The following is an 18,374-nucleotide window of genomic DNA, read 5'->3' on the forward strand; positions in this document are numbered from 1 at the left end:
TTAGAAAAAAAAAATCAAGCAAGATGAATTCTTCCTTTATCTGATAGTCTGGGAACAGCTTAAAATGGGAATTTCCTTCCTAGTTTCTGCCAGCTTGGGGATGCTCTAAAATTTAGTTTCCTGTGTTTGCCCACTCATTGTCATCATCACTATCATTATCGTCATTTTGTTTAGAGAACCTTTAAATTGATATTCATCAAAACAATCTCTGCAGGCATTCTGATGCTTTGTGAAATATTAATACATTTCCTTGCATAGCTAACTGCTGAGAATTCACACCTTCACAGTCCCTGCATTAGATAATTTTGTACCAAGAACATTTGTACACAGATTGAAGCAAGGTATAAAAATAGGTTTCTGGGGAATGGGAAGGTGGAAGTAGCCCTTGCCAATAATTTTTCTAGGACCTTAGAAAAACAGAAAAATTCATGCAATAGCAGTGAATTTCACATAGAAGACACATTTAGATTTTAAGTGAGCCAGCTGGACTCTTTTTTTTTTTTCCCTAAGAAGCAAAAAAAAAAAAAAAAAAAAAAAAAAAAAAATCATTTGCATAGAAGGCATTCAGTGGAAAGGAAAGGAAAGAGGATGTAAAACTTGAATGATTTGACTTAGAAGTGCCCTCTCAGTCACAGGGGATTAAGTGATGTTCAAGTCTATAGCACAAATGGTTGCAATAATGTTCTTATTATGGTAACATTTAAGTAGAAAGACACAAATAATGATATAGTAGCATACAGTGGAAAGGGTCTAGGCATCAAATGATCTAAGTTAACTCCTAGTTGTAGCATTTAACCAGTTAATTAGGGTGGTAATTTTGTCCCTGGGAGACAAGGCATTTGGAAATATGTCAGGGTGTTTTGAGTTGTCCCAGTCATTGGCGTGGTAGGGAGTAAAGGTTATTAAATCGCTCTACGTGCAGGACACTCTCACACAAAAAGTATTGTTTCATCAAAAATGTCAACAGTACCTGTGGTAGGCCAAATGTTGACCCCCAAAGATGTTCAGGTGCTAATCCCAGAGCCTGTGAATATGTTACCTTAAGTGATAAAAGGCACCTTGCAGATGGGATCAAGGATCTTGAAATGGGGAGAGTATACTGGAACATCCAAGTGGACCCAATGGAACCACAAATGTGTTCACAGGAGGGAGGCAGAGGGAGACCAGACTACAGAGAAAATCATGTGAGGATGAAAGAGATGGGAGTCATGTCGGTCACAAGTCAAGAAATGCTGGCCTCAAGATGCTGCGGGAGGCCAAGGATGAATTCTTCTCCAGAATCTCCAGAAGGAACCATTTCTACCTACACTTTGGCTTAGCCCCTCAAGACTCCAGATTTTAGAATTTTGACTTCCAGATCCCTAAGACAACATTTATGTTGTTTTAAGCCCTAAATTTGTGATAATTTGTTATAGCAGCCATAAGAAACTAACACAGTGCCCCTGACATGAGACACTAAAAGAAGACTGGGTGCACATCTCAGCCTTTCTGAGCCTCACTTTCATTATCTGTAAAATGGGGATAACATCACCAAACAGAATTGTTTTAAGGATCAAGATAATTTAAATAACAAACTTAGCATATAGTATTCATTTTTCAAAATGATAGCTTTTTATTTACCAATGTATCTTTCTTATATAGAGGTGTTTGGGATTTATAGAAAACGTCCCAAAACCCAATCCTTTAGTATTTTAATCAATATAAGCCCCCTTTTAATAGGGTAGCAATCAGGAAAATTGCATGCAATTTATAGGAAAAAATACATCACTCACAAAGCAATACTGTTGTCATAAAAATTACTCCTGGAATAGTTTTAATCCTGGGTATAATTTTGTGCCTATGAGATAAAATGTGTTTAAGAAGGAAAGATAACTTATGTAAGATGGCCTATTTTTACAAAGCTCTAGTATTTCTGCTGGCTCCACGGTCTGAAGACCATAGATTAAATCATGCCTGCCCTTTTTTAAAGTCACTCTCTGGGGAAAAAAAGGAAGGCTACCTTTGACCTCACAAAATGCTAAGGTTATTTTTAGTGGAAAGTTTCCCCTATCACTCTTAGATGGGATGTTGATGTAGCATTCACTACTTGATAATAATCAAGTCTCAGACCAAGGAAACCTTATATTTATCTCTCTTACCACAGGAAGCAGTAGAATCAGGCCTCTCTAAAGTAATTTCCCACAGGTTCAAAGCTCATGTTAACATTTGCCACATACTAGCCCACTCAGCCTTAGATACCTCACCAATAGTATCATTCAAAAGAAAAATATTTTTATGTACTTTCTTATCATTTTCATTCTCATTTTGCCAAGTTCCCTCACATCACACCTTCCTAAGCCTTTGTCATGACAGTAGAAGGACTGGGGAACAGGAATAGGGGAATACATCAAAGAATCATGTGCTCTAAAGCTGAAGCTTTTCTTTTTAAATATTGTCATGTCCCTTGGGTAGGCAAGCAATACTTCTGTTATTTAGTTCTGTGCTAACCTGTTTGTGACCCTCACCCCAAATGACATGCAAAAGCAGCTTTCAGGAGGTTGGTACAATAAACTCCTTCTTTATTTTCTTCATTATAGATTCCATTAATACGTTCCAACCTAACACTCAAGTTCCCTTACCATATTTACTCAATGAAAATCAACACATTCAAGCTGATCCGTAAATCATTTACAGCTTGGAAGGCTCTAGCAACAGGAAATGGACGATTATTCAAAGACCTTTGTCCTCTCTACAATCAATAATGAAACTGAGGCTCAGAAGGGCTGAGATGTGTGCCCAGGCTTCTTTCCTACTAAAAACACAGGAAAGCTCACAGCCTGTGTTCTCTAAAAAGGGAGATGCATCCCCCCCACCCAAAAAAAAAGCTGATCTGGATGGGGGGACACAAATACGTCCATTAGGGTTGGTCTATAAGCCTTGAAAAAGACATAGGTCAGGAAAAAATATATTATAAAAATATTAACTAACTTAATACAGTTGACTATTGAACAACAGACAAATTACGGGTGCTAATGTGTCCAGAGAAAACCTTCCCCTATCAGGTTTCAGAGAGGTCAGTGATTGTCCTCACAATCCGAGTCCTGAAGAGGTAGGAGAAAATGGGGTGCACAGATGAGAAAATGAGATATTAAAGGCTGAGTATCACATGTACTAGAAAGGAGTGTCAGAGCAGAGAGACCCATCTCCCTCTCACTCACCAAGGTTGAGAAAAGTAAGGCCCTTTGTCACATGTGAGTCAACACTCCCAAGAGCAGCAGTGAAGGTCTTGCCGTGCCCTGTGGGTAGAGAACAGGAAACCAAGAAAAGAATGGTAAGAAACAAAGAGCCGGAATCCCACCCAAGGCTATTACTCTATGTGATACTCTCAACATTTAGGAGCTGTGAAACTGACAAAGCATGTGTCTGACTTCTGGATTTCGTGGTTCCCCATCATTCTCCAAAAACCAGCAGAGAAAATGGATCACAAGTGCAATCACCATCTAGTACTTGTTCTGGGCTTGGAGTATAATATTAGACTTTATAAGATGGGTTATGCTCAGATAGAAGGATCTGAAGCATTTTGTTGTAATGTTTATCACTTAACATTTATCATAAACAGTCAACACATATATGTTATGTGTATTCTACATTGTACTCTAACAGCAAAGAAAAAATATTAAGAAAAATTGTAAGGAAGAGAAAATACATTTATAGAACTCTACTGTGTTTATCGAAAAAGCCCTGCATGTAAGTGGATCTGTGCACTTCAAATCCACGTTGTTCAAGGGTTAACTGTATTCATCATTAATGAATTTATTCAGGAAACATGTATTATATAGGTATAAAGGTATAGAATGTACTGATAAAATTCATTACAAGGTAATAAGTCTTTAAAATTTATCTAACTTGCTACCATTTGGAAAAAGTGATTATGTAAAAGTAAAAAAAAAAATAAGAATAAATGGCATGTACCTTTATGAAAGTAAAACACTGAATATGTGAATTTTTCCCAAGAGTCAAACTTCGGACTGTAACACACACATAAACTTCCTAGAAGTAAGAAGGTATTTAGTAGAGCTGAAAAGAATAGGAGACAAATAAAAAGTTTCCTAAGTCACTTAACCTGGCTTCTATTCCTTTAGACGTTCTGCCTCAACTTAATACAGAGATTATTTCCCAAATCTAGAAATGGTCTATTAATAAGTTAACAAGTTGCTAATTCCACAGTTACTCAGCACACACATAAGCAATGTATTGTGATGAGCTACTAAAGAATAGGAAAATGAATAGAGATACACTCCTACATATGAAATCATGAGTGTCTAGAGAAATTTACAAAGCTTCATAAGATTCTCCTAATATACATATACTGCCCTGCTCTCTTATTTAGCTTGCCTTCCAGGCCATTACTAATAGCTATAGACCCCAGTTTAACAAAAATGTACCTCTTCTTTATAGAAAGTTTCCAGTCTTCTTTGTTATCTGGAATGGAAGGCAAACTGGGCCAATAAAAGCAAATGTGTGTTGGACCATACCCAAACATATTTGGGTCACCAAGAGCCTTGGTCCAAGGGCAAAGAAGAGTTTGTGGCACAAAGCAGTCCTCCCAGATGAGCCCTGACTGCCTTTACTTACCCCATCACTCCAGAACACCCTCAGCCTTCACCCCTCCTTCAGTGTGTAATATGTCCATCATCTCTAGCAGCTGTTGCTATGTGGATAGACTAGATATTCTCATCAAAGACCTACCATTGAGGGCATTATACAGAAACTGATACTTCCAATGCTAATGTTTATGTGATTACCCAAAATAGGAGATTTCCAGGTGGAAAGGAACTTAATTAACAAGGAATCTGGAAACCTGGGTTCTGGTCCCAGAACTACAATTAGCTAGCCATGTAAATTCAATCATTACTTCAGTGAATACAGTATTTCCTCTGTTATACTTCACTAGGTCCTTTGTCAAAGAATCAGGGTGGCCAAAAAAAAAAAAAAAAAAAAAAAAAGCGCCAATTTTCTCTAAGAAGGCTATTCAAAGACATATATGAGAATTTTGTTATAATATTTATCATTTGTGACTATTTTTAATGACATTTAAAACCGCACCATATTGTTAGAAGTATATTTTATTGCAATATCTTAAGTACAAAAGAATTTAAAAGAGTAATTTTATCAGATAAAAATAGTAACAATTCTACTAGATGTAAAATTACTGTTATGGCTACTGAGTATACAATAATAACTTTTCTTTAAAATTACAGCAGACTAAGAAACCAAGTAACACTATACTAAAGCTTAAACAAAAATAGTAATTATAACAGTTAAAAAAGTTCTATGTACCACTTGGACTATTTTTATAAAGTAAAGATACTACCAGCAAAAAACTACTGGTTTACCCTGTCCTTTTATGTTCTATGATCACAAGGAGAAAGAAATTTTCAGCAAACATAGTTAAAAATTTAGCCTCTCTAGTAATTACAAAATAAAATCTTTTTTAAAGGCACCATATTTTTTCTTTCAAATTAGCAAAGTTTTTAAAATGATAATCAATTCTGTCAAGGGAGCAGTAGGAAAAACATTCTCAAATAAGAAGGAAGTTGCTACAACCTCTCTGAAACACAGTTTGGCAGAGGATTAAATATATTCACACCTGTCGACCCAAATTCTTCTTGTAGGAATCTATCCTGTAGCATAAACATGAAATGTCCACAATAAAGAAGATGATATCCCCCCCTTCTAGCAAAATCCTCCACACCATCCTTTAGAGAATGGAGGTCATCATTTTTCTTGTTTTGCAGAAAGTTGAAGTGAGATGTAAAATAAATGTACCCAATTACATTCACCAGGAGCCATCTTCAGATCTCATAAGCAAACGTTTCCAAATAGTTACTAGGTTGTGGCTTAGTTACCCTTCCCTAGCCCAAAGGTGGGAAAAATAATAAAGACACAGCAAGGTGACACGGGTGTGCACCGACTCTGTGAAGCTTGTCCCATGGATAGAACTTTCTTTGATAATGGAAATGCTTTATATCTGTTGTCCAAATTGGTTGCCACTAGCCACATGTGGCTATCGAGCACTTAAAATGTACCTACATAAAAACAAGGATATCAGAAAATTTTTGGATGGTATCTATGTTTCTGAAAAAGGAACAGTTCAGCAGGCTGATGAATAAAATCTAACTTGTCTAGCTACAGAAATACCAAGATGCCAGACAATTTATCAGACTTGTTTGTGAATTTTAAAGATGCAATAAAAGCTGTATTGATTTGGGGAAAATTTTTTTAAATAAAATGTAGCTACTGTGACTCTTTTCTGTTTAACTTTAATAAATGTAAATAGCATGTGGCTAGTGGCTGCCATACTGGACAACACAGCAATGGAGCACTGGTTCTCAACCTGGAAAGCATATTAAACTCACCTGGGGCTTACAGATTCTCAAACCTCCCCTTCAATCAACTGAAAAAGAATCTCTGAAGGTGAGACCCAGGCATCAGTATTTTTAAAATGTGCCTGGGCACATTAAGTTCTCTAAACCTCAGTTTCCTCATCTATAAAAGAAAATATAGAACCTACTTCATATAGTTCTTACATAGGAATTAAATGAGATGTATGTATAAAGCTCTGCCAAAGAAGTTATGTCTGGCTATAAAGGTTAGCTGCGATTATGATTATTCCAGAATGATTCTGCTGCTATTTACAAGTTGGGGGAACTCACTTGGGGGAAGTCAGAGTTTCAAAAAAAAAAACAAAGCATGCTCTTAATGGTGTATCCAGAAAGAGATGTTTAATAAATATTCATCAATGATGAAGATAAAATCTCAGAGTTGGCTAGCCTTTGGGAAACTATTTGGACAATGAAAGCTATTATGGGCAAAGTTTTCCAAGGGAAATTATCTCATTGTAAAAGGCTCTATAAAATGCTAAAACACAAGACTAATTCTGGGAACTTGTGAAGGGCAACTCTTGCAATTATATGAACAGGAAAAGAGAATTTACACTTTTCACCCCTCACTACCTCCCAGTAGGTGGTGCACAAGAAAGAATACAGCCACTGACTGAAGTACAGCTATAGAGTGGACTATTAGGAAAAGAATATTTTCCTTCCTTCACTGCTTTAGGAAGTCTCTGATTTACCCTCCTGCTATAAACTATCTTTAAAAATCTGCATTAATTATGGGGTGCCTGGGTGGCTCAGTCGGTTGAACATCCAACTTTGGCTCAGGTCATGATCTCACAGTTCGTGAGTTCAAGCCCCACCTCAGGCTCTATGCTGATAGTTTGTGCCTGGAGCCTGCTTCGGATTCTGTGTCTCCCTCTGTCTCTGCCCCTACCTTGCTTGCACTCTGTTTCTCAAAAATAAACAAACATTAAAAACATTTTAAAAAAATCTGTATGAACTCAATCTTAATACATAAGTGGCAGCACTTTTGCCCACCATCACCGCTCATGAGCACCCCCATCATCCAGATTTTCAGCTCTAATTCCTTGGAAGGTAGTGGATTTCATTTCTTAGGGCAGGAAAATTCAGGACATAGATGCTTTTGAGCATGTAACAAGCAATGTTGAAAGGACAGAGTAGCTCTTAATGACCAATATGGGACAAATGAACACCAAATATTATTATGGCATCAGTGACGTAAGATCAGGTTTGTTTACAACCCTGAGTCTGATCAGCATTCACTGCATGAACCCTGTTCTCTGGTCTCCACACCCGAGGAAAATTAAGCTCTCTGGTACAGAGGGAGCCATATAGGGATTAGACTATCTGTTCCCTTCTCCATTCCTACTTCACTGAACTAGGCTTTTGTTTGGTAACTGCAAAGGTGAAAAATCATTTTTACAAGAGAAATTTGGGAAATACATGAGGTGACAGCTTGAGTTAAAAACCAAAAGGATGCTTCCTGGCTTGTTTGCATCTTACATCAGGACGTATCCCATTTGAAACAGGCTTATTTGTATTTCGAAGCTGACTGTGAAGAACAAGGCTCATTTTCTACTGTCCTAGACATTGCTGGGAAAGGAAAAAAAGCAGACTCTTCCCCTTCTGGTGCAGATAAACCCAACATTTTATTGAATAAGATACATCATAGATCACCCATCTGTAAGTTATAGCTGCTACTGTTCATGAGAAATTCCTATGGGAATAAAATGAAAAGGAATAAAAGCTTCAAAGAATGAAAGCCTAAAATGATTGTTTATATTTGGCAGATTTAAAATAAAGCACCAGGGAAGAGCCTACCCAGGTCCCTCCACATGAGCTCAGGATCCCGTTACCTCCCACCTTCCGAGCAAATTCATTCTACCAAAGATTCCTCTCTGCTGTGTGTTATCTTTTCTCTTGCCACTAAATACCATGTAAGCATTCAAGCATACTGGAGTCTCTACCATCCTCAAAAATAATACTCCCTAAATCTTGCTACCCCTTCTAGCTGCTGCCCCTCTCATGTCTATACCTGCTATGATTTTTTTTCACCTCCCATGTGCCACTACCCAGCACAACCAGGATTTCACTGCAATCACCCACAGTAACCTCCATGCTGCCAGACCACACGGACTCCACCGCTAACTGCCTAGTAACAGTTAGCCAATTTCCCCTTTGTAAAACCCTCTGCCTTTGGCTGCTATAGTAAAACAACTGCTTTTCCCCTTCTCTCTCCAGACCTTCTTTTTCCTTTTTCTTTGGATATTCCACCCAATCTTTATATATTTTGCTTTTCAGATCTTATTCCTAAACTTCTTCCCTTTTGACCCTATACCCCTCCCATGACTTCAAATGCCAACTGCAGACTTAATGACTTCCACATTTATTCATGTCCAGTCCCGACCTCTCTTCTAAGTCCCAGATCTCTTAGTTAACATGTCCAAAACAACCCTCACAATCTCTCTTTCTAAGCCTGACCCAAACCACTATACCTCAGTAAATGGCACCACTGTTCACCCATGTGAGAAACCTGAGAACCATTCCTTTCCAGCTAACTGATAGCAAGTCTTCTCAGTTCCATCTCCAAATGCATCTCAAACCCACCAAATTACCACCTCTGCCATCCTAGTTCAAGCCATCCCCCTCCCAAATGTACGACCATAACCTCATCCTAACTGCTCATCTCCCTACTTTTTCTCTTGCCTCCTATCCATTCTTCACACAGCAGCAAGCGATCTTTTAAAAACACATACCTAATCACATCACTGCCTGCTTAAAACACTTCAGTGAAGGGGCACCTAAGTGGCTCAGTCGGTTACGTGTCCAACTTTGGCTTAGGTCCTGATCTCATGGTATGTGAGTTCAGGCCCCACGTTGGGCTCTATGCTGACAGTGCAGAGCCTGCTTGGAATTCTCTCTCTCTCTCTCTCTCTCTCTCTCTCTCTCTCTCTCTCTTAAAATAAATAAATAAAAACTTAAAAACCACAACATTCAGTGAAGGAGCATCAAGGAGTGCCAAGTAAAAAGCTGTTGGGGACTAAGGCAGTCGCATGATACTACAATAGCTCACAGGTTACTCCTGCAAAGATTAAAATGTACCTTTTAAGGGAGACAGGCAGTGGTTACCACGTGACCAAATGACCAAACTTAGCATCACAAGTAGTAGGACATCCTGACATTATGTGCCTCCCGATCTGGTGTGAGTAAATTTCACAATATTACCCATGAAGTATTCTTATGAAAAAATTTTAACTTATGTGTAATGATGCCTTTCAGTCTAATTATCAACATACAGGGAATGTGGAAGACAGAGCAAGAAGTTCAATACTTCCACAAGGAAACAGACAAATCCAGAATGCAGGGTAACTGGTCTGGACACTTCAAAATATCAATGTTGTAGGGGAAAAAAAATACAAAAAAAACAGGGGGTGGGGACAGAGGATAGGAGGAGGGGAGTGGTCTACATTAAAAGAGACTACAAAGACATAACCAAATATAATAACAAATCTTGATGGGATCCTGACTTTAAAAATTATGCACACAACATATATTCATTTTTATACATACACACAAATATATAACACATATACAAACATATATAGAAATCTAAACACATATAGAACTTTTCTGAAATAATTATGGAAATTTGAATATGAAATTATTACTGATTAGTGTAATTCATTTTTTTCAGTGATAATGGAACTGAGGTTATGTTAAAGAGTGTCCTTAACCTAAGGAGATACATGCTAAATAATGTACTGGTAAACTGTCAGGGTGTCTGCAACTTACTTTTGAATGGCTTAGTCAAAAGGAAGAAAATGGTACCTGTGTTTGGGGAGAGTGATCAAGCAAATACTGTAAATGATACAATTAAGTAAAAGGTACATGAATGTTCATTCTGTCCTTGAGACTTGCTGTAATGTTTGGGCATTCTCAAAATAAAATGTCAAAAAAAGAAAAAAAAACCTTTAATGACTTTAGACTCAGGATAAAAATATGAAGTCGTTCATGGTCTGCAAGGCCCTATGTAACCTTGCTCAAGCCACCTCTCCGCCACAGTTCTCTCCCCCTTGCTCCCTCTACTTCAGTCACACTGTTCTTAGCTCATTTACACCCTCCAAGTCTCACGTGAAATATCCTTGCCTTCCTAAACTCTCAAGACTGGTTTATGGAGGGACTTTGTGCCTGAGACCTGGGATGAACAGGAAAAACTGGGAGAGACTAAGAAAGAGTGAGGTGGGAAAGCAGACACTTTTCAGGACTAAGACAGAATGTGCTGGAGGGTAAGAGCACAGGGACAGACTAGCTGAACTAGAACATATTTGAAGATATTAGTACCTTCTATCATACACTCTCATGACTTCCTAATTCCTACAGTTTATCAAGATTCTATTGAAATACTCTGTGTGCACTTATTTAATGTCTAAAATTCAAATAGTGGATTTTACTAATGAAAATTAGGTCATTTTTTCTCATCATCATTTCTCCAATACCTAGCATACGGTAAGTCTCCATAAACATTGGCTTAGTGAATACCACATAATCTGGTTTTAAAGGAATACAGTTTTATTCCAAGTGCTACTTAACTCAGTGGTAACTGTCTACTCAAGCTAGGGTATTAAAAATGGCTATCAAATTTAGTTATTAGTGTTGACTTTGTAGAGGCTTACAGTACACTAAACTTTATGTCAAGCTTTGATTGCTAGCTCAGTAAGTTCTAGAACGGCTCTTAAAGCAGCCTGGTACATAGGTTTAGAGTCCAAATATATTAGTAGGCCTGACACAAAAAGCATCCTCATAATTGTATGACACTTGTTAAAAGACGGAACAGGTGAGAAAATGTAGATTGATTACATACGAATCCATCCCCTCTATTAAAAAGCACAAAAAAATAACCCTGCTGACTGTGGCTTCCTTTATGCAGACAACAGATGTATAAAATTGGAGTGGAGAAGTTAATTTGATACACTGTATAAATATCCATAGGATCACTTATGTAAGATTGTGGCTCTATTATATTTTAAGGATCCATATATCTAAACAATGACTAAATTTTTTGTAGAACTCAAGTATAATTGAATAAATTGATAAATATAATCCTGGTTCTACCTGTATGGTTGGTAAAAACGCACAGGGTCAGGTGTTTCGATAAGTTCTCTTGGTCTTGAAGATCATCACATCCAAAGTTTACAAGTCTAAAAACATAAAGCATAAGAAACTGTGAATGCCTTTAAAAATTAGTTCTCTTGGGGTGCCTGGGTGGCTCAGTTAGTTAAGCAACAGACTCTTGGTTTTGGCTCAGGTCATGATCTCACAGTTTGTGAGTTCAAGCCCCATGTTAGGCTCTGTAGTTGGCAGTGTGGAACCTGTGTGGGATTCTCTCCCTCTTTTCTCCGCCCCTCCCCTGCTCTCTCTCTCTCCCTCAAAATAAATAAATAAACTTAAAAAAAAACTAGTTTCCTCTTTCACTTAACGCAGGGAGCATTGAATAATGGACTACGTTGTAAACTTGAAACTAACATAACATTGTGTGTCAACTACACTTGAATAAGAATCTTTTAATTGCTTCATATTTATTTGCTTTCTTATTTATTTATTTATTTATTTATTTATTTATTTATGAGAGAGAGGGAGGAAGAAGGGAGGGAGAGATGGGCAAAGAGAGTTAGAGAATCCCCAGCAGGCTCTACACTGTCAGCACAGAGCCTGATGCAAGGCTTGATCCCACAAACCATGATATTGTGACCTGAGCTGAAATCAAGAGTTGATGCTTAACTGACTGAGCCACCCAGACACCCTTAATAGGAAGAATTTTTTAAAAATAAAAAATAGGGGCGCCTGGGTGGCTCAGTCGGTTGAGCGGCCGACTTCGGCCCAGGTCATGATCTCGCGGTTCGTGGGTTCGAGCCCCGCGTCGGGCTCTGTGCTGACAGCTCAGAGCCTGGAGCCTGTTTCAGATTCTGTGTCTCCCTCTCTCTGACCCTCCCCCATTCATGCTTTGTCTCTCTCTGTCTCAAAAATAAATAAACGTTAAAAAAAAATTAAAAATAAATAAATAAAAATAAAAAATAAAGTTTCCTCATAAAGGATAGTAACTGCTATAACATACCCACAAAGGTAGAGACTTGTTCCTGAGAAATTTAAGTAGATAATGTGGGCCTTTTTGTTTAAAAGTTCTATAAAACTGGGAATGCAAGCTGGTGCAGCCACTCTGGAAAACAGTATGGAAGTTCCTCCAAAAATTAAAAATAGAAATACCTTACGACCCAGCAATTGCACTACCAGGTATTTATCCAAGGGATACAGGTGTGCTGTTTCCAAGGGGCACATGCATCCCCATGTTTATAGCAGCACTATTGACAATAGCCAAAGTTTGGAAAGAGCCCAAATGTCCATTGATGGATGAATGGATAAAGAAGATGTGGTATATGTACACAACGGAGTATTACTCAGCAATCGAAAAGAATGAAATCTTGCCATTTGCAACTACATGGATGGAACTGGGGGGTATTATGCTAAGTGAAATTTGTCAGTCAGTGAAAGACAAATATCATATGACTTCACTCATATGAGGACTTTAAGAGACAAAACAGATGAACATGAGGGAAGGGAAACAAAAATAATATAAAAACAGGGAGGGGGACAAAACAGAAGAGACTCAAATATGGAGAACAAACTGAGGGTTACTGAAGGGGTTGTGGGAGGGGGGATGGGCTAAATGGGTAAGGGGCACTAAGGAATCTACTCCTGAAATCATTGTTGCACTATATGCTAGTTAATTTGGATGTAAATTTACAAAAATAAAAAATAAAATTAAAAGAAAAAAAAGTTCTTTAAAAACGTGATAAAAAAAAAACAAACAAACAACCAAACAAAGAAACCCAGGAGGCACCTGGGTGGGTCAGTTAAGTGTCCGACTTCAGCTCAGGTCATGATCTCACAGTTCCTGGGTTCAAATGCCTCATCAGGTTCTGTGCTGATGAGATTCTGTGTCTTCGGACCAGACATCGGATTCTGTGTCTCCCTCTCTCTCTCTGCCCCTCCCCCACTCACGCTCTGCCTCTCTCTCAAAAATAAACAAACATTTAAAAAAGAAAAAAAAAAACTACCATACAGAAATGGCATGGTGCTGGCAATAGAGAAAAAAATACATAAAAACAGAAGTTGAAAGTGATGTAACTTTTTTCTAATAAGAGTGCTGCATATACTGTTTCAAAATAAGTACAACTGAGTGTTCCTATGTGATGAAATAAAGCTACTGAAATATAGAACAGTTTAGGGTTATCAGTAGTCTAATTCAAGACAACTTTCATTTCTTCTGTGCACTAGTGGGCTTCTGCCTATTTTTTCAAAAGTGTTCATGTTTTTACTATGTGTAAATAGTCTGGGGGGAAAAAAGCTCACCTTTTGTGTAAAAAGGAAAACAAATAGCAACACAACAGATAAAACTGAGCTACAATCCTCTTTGATGGCAACAAGGAAAGGGTTTTGATGTTGGATTCTAAATGCAGCCCTCCCTGATTCATCAAATCCTTTTATTGAATCACAGGGAGAAGAGCACTTCCACAGATCAAAATAAATGGAATGGGGCGCCTGGGTGGCGCAGTCGGTTAAGCGTCCGACTTCAGCCAGGTCACGATCTCGCGGTCCGTGAGTTCGAGCCCCGCGTCAGGCTCTGGGCTGATGGCTCGGAGCCTGGAGCCTGTTTCCGATTCTGTGTCTCCCTCTCTCTCTGCCCCTCCCCCGTTCATGCTCTGTCTCTCTCTGTCCCAAAAATAAATAAAAAAACATTGAAAAAAAAAAATAAAAAAAAAAAATAAATGGAAACATCCTACAGAAATAAGTGGCTACAAAAATCAATATGATTGACTTTACATGAAAAACCCTGTGTTTGTGCTTGATAAAGTCGTTTATGTTCCCTATAGAGGACAGAAATCTAAAAAAATCACACACACACACACACACACACACACACACACATACACACACATGGAATACTGAACTGTCCTTTTATCTGTATACCACAGATTAAATATAAGTATAAACATTCTGCCCACAAGTGTCTATAAAAATTAGTTGTAAACTATGAATAACTTACTTAAATCCTGAGTCACTTAATGTTATATCCAAGGGTGCTTCAAACTGTCAAAAAAATCATGAGAAAATAAACCAAAAAACAACATTAAGCGTTGATAGTTCTGAGACCAGAGCAAGTCTGACAATGCTGTGCTTGCCTTTTGATGAAGAACCTATTTATTTAACCATCATTATCTTCAGAGATTATCTCCTAAATCCACAGCACAGGAAGTCCACTGGAAATATTCTGGCGTTTACATACAATCACAAGCTTGGTGTATATTTATTTCTTAAAGGGCTAATACTTGGCAAACTTTGCCTTGGATCTGAGTATCATAAATAGGTTATATAATAAGCCAGTCAGTAGGGGTAGACTTTTACAAGACACAGATGACCACGTACGGAGGGAAAGACTGGGTGTCTTTAGAAGGAGAATGAGTTTAAAAAAAAAAAAAAAAAAGGCAGGAGGAGTAAATGAAATTCTTGTAACAGTATGATATCAATCTATATTAGACACCAATATTAATCCTAGGGAAGAAGAATAACATTCTATCCATCACAGGTAAAAGATACTTATAATTCCTCCTCATGAGACTAGCATTCCAAATGGCTTTGCCAAGAGTGATGCTAGATTTTTACTAATCAGACTATACACTCTCATTGACATTTTACTCCATACTCAAATTCACTATCCTCACAAGTCTTTTGGGGTCAAATGACTTGTAATTATTTAAAGCTATCTACTATAGATAATTCCTATTACCTTCTACTAGACCTCACTTATATACTTGTTTCTTTAATGAGAGACATTCAGTTAGCAGAAATTTCCTATGTGCTCTTCTAATCACCTATATTGATTGTATATATTATAGAGTTGAAGCCTTAAGAGGCAAGAAATGTGCTACTTGCTCATACAAGTGACTAATGCAACAAGAAGTCTAAGATGCTCTTTCTGATAACAGCTCTCTTTAAAAGGAGGCCATGCGTTATAAAATTTCCTATAGTCCCATCATTCTCTAGACTTACCATTAAGTTAAACTTCTCATCAGCAGAAAACTGGAGGCATTTTAAAATACTCCTTGACTTCTAGAAGAAAAAACAGGATAAATGACAAATCACAATTTAAAAAAACAATAAAAACACTAGTAAAAAAAAGAAAAAGAGAGAGGGAGAGTGAAAAGGAAGCAACCAAGAAGCAAACAGTGATGAAAATCTTTTCACGTTTTTAATAAACCTTCGTTGACTTCCCCATTAATGAAAATGCAGTAATTATAACAATGATAATGTCAAAATTAAATTGTTCCTGTGAAAGGAGGCCAGTGGACTCATTTTTACCTTTAGGTCAATGTAGTATAATCTCTGCTCTGACATATCCCATTGAGCCCAAACAAAATCCTCAGCTACTCTCTCTCTCGGGAGATGACCAGAGTCTTTAATTACCTAAAGAGGCAAAGAGATTTTAGAAATAAGTAACTATTTTAAAGGAGACTATATCTGGATTTCATTATTATTCTGCATATTCTATCTTTATAATACATACAGATATTGCCACGGTTTATTTTTCGCAGTCCCTGATCCCCAACACATATACATGGAAAGCCTTTCCAGAAAAGATTTAAGGCACTATTTCATTACTTACTCTTTCCAACCATTTTATAATAAGCAATATTACTCTTGTCCCTAGTTTGCCAGATAGGCCAGGGATGTTGAAGGCAAGGCCACACCTACCACAAATCAATACCTAGGCTAACAGAAGGTTCAGAGTTTCCCATTCTGCACCTAATCCACTCAGGTATCTGCAGACAAAAGGACTTTACTACCAAAGGCAGCAGCTGTGAGGCCAAGGAAAGAACTCAGGCCTAGGGGTGAGGGGTATTGGGCAACAATCCCAGATCGGCCATAAAGTATTCATGCCATGCTTCTTACCTTTATCTCTTCCACAATGAGTATGGTGATACTGCCCATCCTTCAAGCAATACTTTACTACACATCCTTCAAGGCCTAACTTAGGCACTGCCTCCTGTACAAAGCCCTCCTTCACCTGTCCCCAAAACCAAGGCAAAACTCACTACCTCTGTATTTCTATGGTACTCTGGCATATTTCTTTTTTTTTTTTTTTTTTTTTTTAGTTTTTAATTTTCAAGTTAGTTAACACAGAGTGTGGTCTTGGCTTCAGGAGTAGAATCCAGTGATTCATTCCTTTCATACAACACCCAGTGCTCATCCCAATAAGTGCCCTCCTTAATGCCCATCACCCATTTTCTCCACCCCCATCAACCCTCAATTTGTTCTCTGTATTTAAGAGTCTCCTATGGTTTGCCTCCCTCTGTGTTTTTATCTTATTTTTCCTACCTTCCCCTATCTGTTAAGTTCCTCAGATTCCACATGAGTGAAACCATGTGATATCTGTCTTTCTCTGCCTTATTTTGCTTAGCATAATACCCTCCAGTTCCATCCACATTGTTGCAAATGGCAAGATTGCATTCTTTTTCATCACCAAATTGTATTCCTGTGTGCGTGTATATGTGTATGTATACACACCACATCTTCTTAATCCATTCATCAGTTGATGGACTTCTGGGCTCTTTCCATAATTTGGCTATTGTTGATAGCACTGCTGTAAACATTGGGGTGCATGTGCCCCTTCGAATCAGCACTCCTGTATCCCTTGGGTAAATTCCTAGCAGTGCTACTGCTGGGTCATAGGGTAGGTCTATTTTTAATTTTTTGAGGAACCTCCACACTGTTTTCCAGAGTGGCTGCACCAGTTTGCATTCCACCAACAGTGCAAGACAGTTCTCCTTTCTCCACATCCTTGTACTTTGGCATATTTCTATTACAGTTACATTTAACTACTCCTATAAGTCTACCCCAATGAGTATGCACTCCCCTTCAACACCTTTATATTTTCAACAAGATTCTTAACTTTGGGGAGCCCATCTTATTTCCATTTTTTCTGAAATTTGTTAAATTAGGAGAGATTTGGGGACTCACAGAGGAATATACTGGCAAGAAAATGATCATCAGAGTGTGGCAACCCAAGTTCACATCTCAATTTTGCCCCTCTCTGGAGTTACCTCACCTCTGTGAGCCTTGGCTGTATTCTCTGTAAACATGGGGATAATTACAACACTGCCTACCTATTGCAGGGTGTGATGAATGCATGGAACTGCACAGTGCCTTAAGACACTGTCATCCAAGCCTTTAAAGAATAAGGGCAATGATGCTTCACAGAAGGGCACAAAAGGATGGAGTGCTGAGGCCATACTGTGTTGGCTGCTGACAGAGGCCCTCACTCTGCAGTGTCTCTCGTGGTTCTCAGCCCCTCTTCTAACCAGCCAGTCCTCTGTCTATACCCACTTCTAGTCTTGTTTATTTCACTGACCTGTAAATCCTAGAAGATGCTCTCCTCTAAACTCACATTGCTGGCTTTCAGATTCTACCTTCACCTTTCCTCTCTGGTCTCTTTTCTGACCACTAGCCCTGTCCATGCCCTGTCATCCATGCCACTGGTGGCCCAGAGCTCCAACCACTTTCTATGGTTGTCTCTGACTACTTTCTAGTCATTTTCCAGCCAGCCTCTTGAGTTGAGATTTCAATCATAGATACATAATTAATAAATGACATTTTTCATTTCAATGTTGTTCATATAACTTTAAAATCAAAATCTTCAGAGAAGATTATTTTGATGAAGACTATTTAAATATTGAAGGAAATAATTTCTAATACCAATAATATATTATTATGTTACATTAATTGTCAAGAAAAAGACAGCTCAATAAAAAAACAGACAAGGATATAATTAGGCAATTTTCAGAAAAACAAATTCACATAGCCAGTAACATTAAGGGAAATACAAATTAAAATAATGATATGAACTTAAACCCATCAAATTGG

At 38.0% G+C, this 18,374-nt stretch overlaps 1 protein-coding gene across 11 annotated transcripts in view; it reads right to left on the minus strand.

Moving 5' to 3' along the window:
- Positions 1-18,374, minus strand: part of LOC122206635 (gamma-secretase activating protein) — a 103,634-nt gene that overhangs the window by 51,286 nt on the left and 33,974 nt on the right. For 8 of the 11 annotated variants that reach the window (XR_006196544.1, XR_006196543.1, XM_042916030.1 and 5 more), the window contains exons 9-14: positions 15,813-15,917; positions 15,504-15,563; positions 14,500-14,543; positions 11,511-11,596; positions 3,952-4,056; positions 3,198-3,275 (exon numbers count right to left, since the gene is read on the minus strand). Coding sequence is in view for 9 of the 11 variants with exons in the window: in XM_042916030.1 (XP_042771964.1) it covers positions 3,198-3,275; positions 3,952-4,056; positions 11,511-11,596; positions 14,500-14,543; positions 15,504-15,563; positions 15,813-15,917 (478 nt within the window). In the remaining 2 variants the exon portion in view is untranslated. The remainder of the gene's footprint in view (positions 1-3,197; positions 3,276-3,951; positions 4,057-11,510; positions 11,597-14,499; positions 14,544-15,503; positions 15,564-15,812; positions 15,918-18,374) is intronic. The other 3 variants (XM_042916039.1, XM_042916013.1, XM_042916048.1) reach the window with 2 other exon arrangements.

This window comes from Panthera leo, chromosome A2, assembly GCF_018350215.1.
Source record: "Panthera leo isolate Ple1 chromosome A2, P.leo_Ple1_pat1.1, whole genome shotgun sequence".
NCBI lineage: Eukaryota > Metazoa > Chordata > Mammalia > Carnivora > Felidae > Panthera > Panthera leo.